A 10,354-nucleotide genomic window follows, 5' to 3' on the forward strand; every position below is an offset into this window, starting at 1 on the left:
AACTCAATCAAATATCTGTGGAGAGACCTGAAAATAGCTGTCCACTAACAGTCTCCGTTCAAGCTGACAGAGCTGGGGCCTCATGTATAAAGTCGTGTGTAGAATGCACACTAAAACATGCAGAAATGTGAGTATGCACTAAAAAATCCAGATGCATAAATCTGTGCGTATGCCAACTTCCACGTACTTCCACTACATAAATCCCGGTCAGCGTGAAATGTAACGTATCTGCACACGCCTGCCACCCCATCCTACTGCTCCCAGAATTACGCCTCTTTGAATTTACAGATCAATATAAATAGCTCCTTAAGTTCAGCGTTCTGTGAAAAGACAATGGCAAAAGCTCAGGGAATAAAGAAGAATTTCAGCGAATACCAAGTGGAGGCAAGGAAAAACATACTATTTGTTGGTTTAAGCAGTGGTATAAACAACAACAGGATGTTGATTGAATGACATAGAGCAGTGGAGAAACTCAAAAGTTCAATTTCAAAAAGTCACACAGTGCCCAAAATAAATAAGAAGTGGTCAGATATCAAAGTTGCTGTGAAAAGGTGAGTCGTAGCCCACTGTCTGAGTGTCATATAGAAGCGTATTAGGGCACAGAGAATCGAGAAAAAAATAGCGACACAGTGGAAAAAAATGTCAATTATAATCTCAAAATTTCCACTTTAATCACGTAATTTATTTTGTCATTAAAGTAGAACATCATAAACTTCATCTTAAAATCGTTTAATTTACTAGTTTCTCAAATCCTATCTTAACTAAAGTATCACATTAAATGCTTTGTATTCAATGTGTTCTTCTTTGTACTATATGTGTGTGAATCACTACGTGCTTCTTAAACAAGTTTTCTCTTACGCAAACAGGACACATAATACATTACATTAATGATATTACAGCTGTCTGAACAATTTAAATACTAAGATGTATACTTGATATTATTTTCATTATGCTAGGAATTAAAGCATGTATTAAACATGTGGGCACAGTGGCGCAGTAGTAGCGACAAGCTCGTGCCCCCTCCAGAGATTATTCCTGGCTTGCTACTCCATGCATAACCCTCTATGAAATTATTTATTCCAGCAATACTATCTGTTTCAAATGTACTAACCCCCAATTCCTGTCCTTCCTTTTCTTTCTCCAAGTAACCAGTCGCCACACAATAATAAATGTCAAGCCGTCTGTAAGGCCAGTTCTTCAAAATGTTTAAGTAACATTGAAATATCTTCATAGTACATTGTTAATTATTCCATCCGCCTATCCATCTAGGGTCACACCAGTCCCAGCAAGCATACAGCACGAGGCAGAAACAATCCCTGAACAGGGTGCCAGTTCATTGCTATCTTTGTGCCACCGTGCCCACACGTTATTAAGTTAAAAATTGATCTGTATAATGTAATATACATACTTTACTACATTTCATCTTAAAAATGATGAATGATGAGCTCCAAGAACATAGTGCTTGGAAATCTAAATCGACTTAGAAGCCAGTTTTCATCATATGTAAAAACTCGCTCTCTTCTATTGAATTGAATTGAATTGAATTCCTTTATTGTTACTGTATGGTAGAATAAGATTCAATATGCAAATCTTCCATAAACTTATTTTCTTATAAAATGATAAAATAACAACAACAATGATAATAATAGGATAAAAACAATAAAAAATAAATAAAATATGAAAGAATAAGTACAATAAACATGTACATATTATGCAGATAGTGAAAATGGTTCAAAAAGTGGCTCAGGTGGTGCAATATTACAACTGTGGTGCAAGTTTACAGTGAAGTAATTGTAGCTATACAGTATGTACAAACAGTTCTACCAGGAGCACTTGACAGAATGATTGAGCGTGTTTAGAGCTCTTGGGATGAAACCGTTTCTGAACCAAGAGTTCCCTACAGGAAAAACTCTGAAGCGTTTGCCGTATGGAAGAGTTCAAACAGACTGTGCGCATGGTTGAGGCAGCGTGCGAGATACTGTATCCCTATAATTCTTTTTCGGATCAGCTGCTGTAGAGCTGTGACACCACTCTCAGATACAGTGGGTTAAATACTCTGAGTGGTGCACTGAGAATATCAGTGCTAAAGCATCTATGGTATTTGAAATAGTTTGGCCATTCCATGGACCATTGTATTGTTACAGGTTAATTACAATCAAATGCATTAAACTAATAAATAATATGTGGTTAATTTCAGTGTATTTGATAAAGCCACGTCAGGGATGTGAATTAAAAAAATAAAGTGAAGCCATGCAGGAGCAGTAGCACTGCTTTGATACTTGGGTGCAGCCAGTTTGCAAAACCAAGGCAAAAACTTGCATGGTTTGAGCTGGAGTGAGAATGTGAGTGGCTTTATGCAACATTTTTGTGTGTACGCACCATTTACACATGAGGCCTCTGGAGTGGATCTGCCAAAAAGAGTGGCTGAATAATCTCCAGATAGAGGTGTGCAAAGCTTAAAAGATTCCATGCCTTAATTACTGCCAAAGTGGCTTCAGCTAAGTACCAAGTAAAGGTTCTGAATACTTGTGACAGTATAATATTTCTGGTATTTTTAATAATGCTTTTTCGGTCATTCTGAACAAATGAGTGTTGCTTGATGAGGAGAAAAAATAATTTTAATGGTTCTAGTAATTTACAGACTGCAGCAAAATCTGAAAAAATGATGGAGTCTGAATACTTTCTAAATGTGGTCTATTATAATGAAACTTACTCAGGGTTTATATAGTTTTTGCATTAAGAACATTAAAAATAACCAAGACCAAAATTGGGCATTTAAGCCTATTAAGTTTATGTGCTAAGTGGTTTCCAAAAGTTTAATAACATGAGCTTCATTAGTATATGGTAGATGGGCACATAATTCTTTATTTTAAAAAATCTTTTAAAAAATCTTTGTAAAGAACTGTACATTTACTTGAACTTCATGTTTCACTTTTAAATTAAGTCTTAAGACTTTTCAGTATTTTATGAAAATAAATGCATCAAAAGCTTTAATATGATCTTATCTACTTCACTGATCTTATTAGTGATGTACTATATAGATTCTAATTTATGTATTTATTGAGACTCCTGCAGGAGAAATTTTAGCCACATTAAATGGTTGTGGGTTTTGAGAAAAGAATTTTAGAGTCCACCTGAGAGCTAAGGATGTTAAACACAATGAGATTCTCCCTTTTTTGAGGATGCACATTTTTTCTTATTACTAACTAAAAAAAATCAAAATGATGCCTGCGTCTCTTGTACATTTTTTCTTTTATGATAACAGGCATATTTGATGCATATATGATACAACATTTTGAAAAAGGTTATTTAATAAGATTTTCTCCTCTTGAAAGTATATATATATATATATAGTTTATACAATAGATATTTTGCCTAAGAAATCAAAAAATGAGTGTACTTTACAGGATGACTGTTAAAAAAAGGTTTCCCTAATGACCCAGTTTTTGTAGAGCATCTTACAAAAGCAGCTTGATTCCAGTTTGTCTAGCTTTTATAGGTCTTTCTATAATGGTGTACCATGGCAGGTACAACATGGGACACTGTCAGATTGGCTCATGGCAGTTAGAAGTCTCATGAAAGACTTCCAGAAATGAGCAAAAGATGTATATCTAGAAGGTGGGAAGGAGAGTGCTTCTGTGTGCTTGGTAGGTGGACAAATGAGCAAACCATATCAACAGAATGGTTTTAACTCAAAACTTGTTTTATGATGGTCCATAGACACTGTACCCATTATTTCCATCTTGTTTACTTTGTGTCCTTGCTTGTTCATTAGTTTCTTGTTTTAATTGTTTGAATAAATGCATCCATTTTACAACATTTGGCTTCCTTGTTAAAATTCAGTGTAAATAGATTCTCTGTGATGGCATCTCTTCACATTGTACATTAAAGTGGACTTCTTTTGTCCTCAGTATAAGAACATATATACTGTTTACTGAATCAAATATTCTGAATCAAATACTGTTTGAAATTAAAAAGAGAAACTAGGCTCTCTGATTTGCTTAATTGAACATTTGTTTTTCTTTTGCTTTGTGAGACTTACAATTAAAACTATTAACTCCAGGAGTCTCATATACAAAATCTGCTTAAGCTCAGAAATGTGTGTGGGCCATTTCTTATGCAAAAGTGAGTATTTAAAAACCATGAACTTGCTGTGGAAATTGTTTACCGTTATGGCATATTTCGACCATACAAAACACTTTTTTGGTGTTAGCATGTTAGTGACCCCAGGAAGCAGGACAATGAAATGAACAGAAAATCTTAATTCATTGCGCATTTCAATGACTCATTGGTCACATTCTAATGTTTTTGAACTAATTATATCACAATTAACTGACATGTTTTCTCAAAGTTTTGTTAAAAATGAAGTAGTAAAATTACCTCAATGATTTAACGTATTGGTAAAATGTTGGGTGGCACAGTGGTAGTGCTGCTGCCTTGCAGTAAGGAGACCTATGTTCACTTCCCATGTCCTCCCTGCGTGGAGTTTGCATGTTCTCCCTGTGTCTGCGTGGGTTTCCTCCGGGCGCTCCGGTTTCCTCCCACAATCCAAAGATATGCAGGTTAGGTGGATTGGCGATTCTAAATTGGCCCTAGTGTGTGCTTGGTGTGTTTGCGTGTGTCCTGCGGTGGGTTGGCACCCTGCCCGGGATTGGTTCCTGCCTTGTGCCCTGTGTTGGCTGGGATTGGCTCCAGCAGACCCCCGTGACCCTGTATTCGGATTCAGCGGGTTAGAAAATGGATGGATGGATGGATAGTTCCCCTTTGCTTCTGTAGTGTCCCATTATTCATTCTTTTTTTATTTTATAGCCATCTTTAAATTTAACACTGGTAAAATAAGGGGCAATAATGTTTGAAATTTGGCAGACAGTGTTTTATATTTGCATTTTATTTTTTACAGTCATCATCAAAAATTGATTGTTGAAGTTGTTGTTTTTTGTGATCAAAAAAGAGAAAGAAGTCATCAATATGTGTAACAATAAATAGATCAAATATATAAAATCAAACATAAAAGGGATAATGTCCCTTTCCTACTGGCATCAGCCCTCCATTAACCCATCCACCCACCCACCCCATTCTTTAAACAGCAAAGAAAAAGGAAAGCCACATTAAGTTGACAGGAGTACCGGCTCAAACACCCCACAGAGGAAAAGAGCAGTGAAGAGGAGTGAAATAAGGAATGAAAAGTATCTATCTAACTATCACAGATCAACCCCCGAGCAGCCCATGAGTAACTGCTCAACATGATGCCAATTTTGGATAGGAGAGCTGGAAGAGTTCTTAATCTGGGATGCAGAGAGTTCAAAAAGAGCAAAAGAACAGAACAAAGATTTCCAAATTGAAGGAGTAACAATGTCAAGAGATGTTCAACAAATATCGTATGCCAAACATTAACATGGACAGTTTACATTGTCTTCATTTGGTCCTAGAGGATGATGCATTCACTTCACACATTAATGTCAAGAAGGGAATATCAGGCAGAATATATATTTCTTGACAAGAAAAAGTCAGAATGTGCTACTATGTCAAAAATAAACATGCTTGTAATTCTCTTAATCTACTTAACCTTAATGATTTTTGTTATTGACAAAGCAAAGTAGCTTATCTTGGTCCTGTTACCATTTCTTCCTGCAGAGGTTGTATAAAAATATACTTATTGCAATCAGGCAATCCTTTGACAGCAATATCCTGTGATTTTTGTTTTATGTTTTGGCTGCACATCTGTTGATGAGCTCATAAGCTTTATAGACATAGGTTTCCTCTGATGTCATGGAGTGTTAGTTTTGTATTGGACTTTTTTCAACCTTGTGTATTGGAAGTGACATCCCAGCTATGGTTAGTTTCTACATTGTGGCCAGTGTTAAAAGCAAAAGTGACATCAGAAAATGGGTGAATGAATTTGTCAGCTGTAAATGAATTTAAAAAAATGACAAATGTAAAAAATAAATTGGCAAATATTTAGTTTTAATAGAAATTAATGTGTAATGAGAGTAACATGAATGAAAATGCTTCTTTCATTATTTAATATGTGTACTTGATAAATATGAGTTAAATTATTCAGTTTGTAATCCATGTGAGTTTTAATGTATATATAATTTAGTAACATGATCAAAATCCATGTCTTACATAGGTAGTTTATTTTAACGTGAATTACTGGTAAAACCTAACACTATTTCTAACTAACTTACCTAAGACCTTCTAGTTATATTTTTGAGTTTTATGACCTGTTGCCTTCTGTTTAATTAATATTACTTTAGACTTTTCTCACTGTTTACTGTTTTTCAGTTTTGACATTCATTCATACTATTAATTTCATTTATAACTAAACTACATTCTCATATGCTCCTTTTATGCTTTTTTTATTGATCAGGTACTTCTTTCCATTTGGACTATATCCCATTTTTTATTAGGCGTTTAGCCTCATAAATGTAAATCAATCCTTTAATGTTGTCTGCGGCTGCCTTATTCTTTCTTTGTTTGGCTGAATCCTCATGAATGACTGTTCTCCCACTGGGGCTTTAGCATGATTACAGAAAGAGAGGTGAATGTTTTTTTGGAGAGTGTTGAGCATGGCTTGAAATAATAACTAACAGCTTGCATGATTTTGTATGTATTGTGCATTTCATATGTTTTAAACATTTCAATTTGCTGTTAGACTTCTAACATACCACATATCTTCTGGAAGAGAATGATTCAAAATAAAATGTATCTTTTTGTAGAGATTGTTATGAAAGCTCACAAAATAATAAAATCGTAGGCTTTTCCTGCTGCCATTAGAAAAAATAGGATGCATGACATCTTCAACCAGTGCTTCAAACTCTCATTTATGAATCATGTGACTATACAACCAGTGTCTTGCACAAAGACAGAGAGAAAGCTTGTGTTTAGAGCATTTGGAAATGGAGTAGTGATGGATTCATGAAAAGTGCACACTGGTTTTCTAAACCTACATTTGCCTTACCCCTCTCTCAGGTAACCCATTCAGTATTTACCAGCACATACTGTAGCTCATCAGGTCATCCTCATCTTTCTCTCTCCTTTGTAGTAAGTCAGCTTATATTAACTGGAAAGTGGATATCTAAAAAAATGTGAAAACTTAATTCAGCAAAAAATACCATAAACGAAACATAGACATCAATAGTGGATTCACTCCAGTGAGTCCAGAGTAAATGCTAAAATAGAGCTTTGGCATTCTTGATCAGTTTATTCACATAGATAGCACACCTTGAACTCGTATTAATGGAACCATACCTGCCTTCTACTCATAAGTACCAGACATGCAAGTATCCTCAATAAATTCTTTGTTCAAAAAAGAGAAAAGAGGGCAGTTCTGTTCATTCCATCTCTAATCCCAGGAACAGATGCACAGAAGTCTAGTAGCATTATAGAATAAGACTAGATACTACTGGTATGCTTCCCACACATCATAGAGCATTGGCATTCAGAATATTATTCATATAAAACATTCGCTCATAGTTCAAGAGAGATACATTACACTTTATACATACCTCAGCATGATGTCATGGATAATAAATGCTCTCAAAAGTTAATAAATGAATTCATGAATGACATTTTAGATGCCATGTTGGACTCCACAGTTGGTCCCCATTAACAACCTACAATCTCACTTGGTACCACATGCTCATGCATTGTCATAAAAAGATAAGAGACTGATTTACCTGAGGTTACCAAATCTGAGCAATCATTGTTTTTAATGCTATGAAAGCACAAAACAGAAACATTTTAAACGAGAGAACCTATGATTTTTTTTTTTACTTTGTTGTTTTGAGTTTTGGTATTATTAAATTGTTGCTTTTCCTGGTTTAGACTCCTGCTAGTTTTTGACTCTACTTTTTTCTATCCCTAAAATATGAATGCTTACAGTATATAATCTATCTTAGTGGCAAAAAATGTCAACATCTTTGAATTACAACCAAAGTGGCAGATTTATCACACACAATTTCTGAATAATCAGATTTTGACAGAATGCACCTTAGCAGTTACATTTCCGACCTTCTATTTACTACTTCATGCCTTAGCTGCAGAAGCATGGAGACACTCTCTAGATGTAGAATGAGCTCTCAAATACACAAAACTGTAAGCCACAGGATAGCTGTCTGTCAGTGACATAAATGAAACAACAATGCTAGGTTAATTCATGAAGAGTTACAAAAACATTACATTATTGTCACAAACTCGAGGCAGAGTCATATAAAGGTTAGGGGCAGCCAACCGTATAATTTGGTTTCCAGGCTGCAAAGTTGCCTTCAATTGATACAGCACTGATGTGCACAAAACAGAACTGAGGGAAAAGGGAAAAGGTGGAGGCTTTTAAAGGGGAAGACAGGAACTGAAGTCAAAGGGGTCGGACTCGTGTAGGTCTTCTGCCATAGGTGCGAGCCCAGACGTGCCATTCTCAGGGGCCGGAGCCGGCAAGGTCTCCTTCCATTGGCTTGGTCCCGAAAGTGATGTCAAGAGAATCTCCCGTGAATGGTCTGCAGGCAAGGGTGAAAAAGAGTCAGTGCACTCTGCCACATCCCAGTATGTCTCGGAACTGTCCTTATTCAAGCCATTTAGCTGCCTCAATTGCGCATGTGTGTGACAATTATATATATATATATATATATATATATATATATATAAAAAGAAAAAGATTTCTGTGAAAGCTCAGAAAGTGAAGTATATAATTACTAATGCTTTACTATATTTTTTTTAATAGGTCCTTTTGTTATGAACACTGAAGAAGAAATTGCGCAAGCTATCAATGACTTTCAATATTGCAAAAATGGATTTGAACGTGCTAAAACATGGAAATCAAGATTCAATAAGTGATGAAAGTCCTAAAGTTAATGATGAAGTGATATATTAACAATAAAATGTATAATATAGTTTACTTTTCAAACAATTCTTTGTTTAAACCACTTTCAGTACTTTTCTGAGCAGAATTTCTGACTTTATTATTTTGGCCAAAGAGCTACATATTCAATAATATAATTGAAATCATATTGGTTACCATAAAGTTATTCTTCATAGGCAATTTATTTGTAGAAATTTAAGCAAACCTCTAAGCCCTTTATTGTCTTTTATGTCATATAATAGCTGTTTATAATACTTTTAACATATTTTATTTTCATTATGCTTCTGAAACATCCTAGCAGTTCGTCCAATGGTATCTATTGTTTTGCACTGTGAAAAGGTCTCTTTTTCTTTTGACTGTTATTTGTATCTTATTGATATTAGTTATTAATGGTGAATCTTGCCAATACTGAAATCTAAACTCAGATCTATCAAAGATTTGCCTGGGGACAGTTAAAGGATAGATACAGTAGGTTTCTCAATTAAGAATACACTTTAATTTGAACTTCCTTCATATTACATTTGCCTTTCTTCCAAAATGTGAACTAGCGGTCAGATGACACTGAGCATACATAACAAGGACTATTCTGTAAAGGAAATTTATAAGAAAGTTGATATGCAAATGTATTAAAAAATTAATTGTGAGTGATATGTGAAACTTGGATATTGATTAGACTGCAAAATTGAAGGTTTGCAGCAGTCTAAGAAGTGTTAACTTGTTTGAATCCCACACCAGATGGTCTCAATCATATAATTAAGCAAAGCAAATTTTGGCTGAAATCTTACATTTTCGCAATCTGATCTTACAAAAGAAGCCAATATAAAAAGGAAGAAGTTTAGCTAACTTCTGATGCATGCGTAGACATCAGTCTAGCAAAAAAAAAGTGCAAACAGTTAAACAACCAACCCAAATTTTATTGCATTATTTCAAACAAAAGTTACATATTTTCTATGTTCATGCTTCATTTAAACCATAATGCACACATTTTTAAACTGAATGTCAAAAGGCCTCCCAAACAGTTTGAGTTTTTTTTTTTTTTACAAGAATAGAGCTTGCAGCTAGCTAGATATTAAAGGTGATTTCTTTTCAAAACTAATCCCAGTTTGAATCTGGATGAATGTAGTTTGTCATTTAAGTTGGGCACAAATTATATGAATTATATTAGAACAACAACACAGTTTAGTAATTTTAGTACTGGTAATTTTAAATATTGTAACAATGCTGTTGTGTTTTCAGTATTCAATATTTATCACTTGGTTTCATGTCTATGAAAAAGCAATAACAATATATACATATCTCTCTATATATAAAAGAAAATCCTGGAATGTAAAAGCCAGGCGGGTAGACGTGATCTTCACGGAGGTTCTCGAAAGACATTTTAAAGACACACAAGACAAAAAAGACTGACAACGGAGCATCTTGCGGGGCCGTGGAACATAAGATTCTTGCAAGGCACGCCCTTCTAATCAAATAAGACCACGGACAGCCAGCAAAACA

General features: G+C 34.8%; 1 protein-coding gene across 2 annotated transcripts in view; it reads left to right on the plus strand.

The window, feature by feature from the left end:
* pir (pirin) overlaps positions 1-9,936 on the plus strand; it is a 149,522-nt gene extending 139,586 nt beyond the window's left edge. For both annotated transcript variants that reach the window (XM_039745056.1, XM_039745057.1), the window contains exon 10: positions 8,720-9,936. In XM_039745056.1, the coding sequence (XP_039600990.1) occupies positions 8,720-8,832 (113 nt within the window). In that variant the 3' untranslated portion in view covers positions 8,833-9,936. The remainder of the gene's footprint in view (positions 1-8,719) is intronic.
* The last annotated feature ends 418 nt before the right edge of the window (positions 9,937-10,354 follow it).

This window comes from Polypterus senegalus, chromosome 2 (assembly GCF_016835505.1).
Source record: "Polypterus senegalus isolate Bchr_013 chromosome 2, ASM1683550v1, whole genome shotgun sequence".
Lineage (NCBI taxonomy): Eukaryota > Metazoa > Chordata > Cladistia > Polypteriformes > Polypteridae > Polypterus > Polypterus senegalus.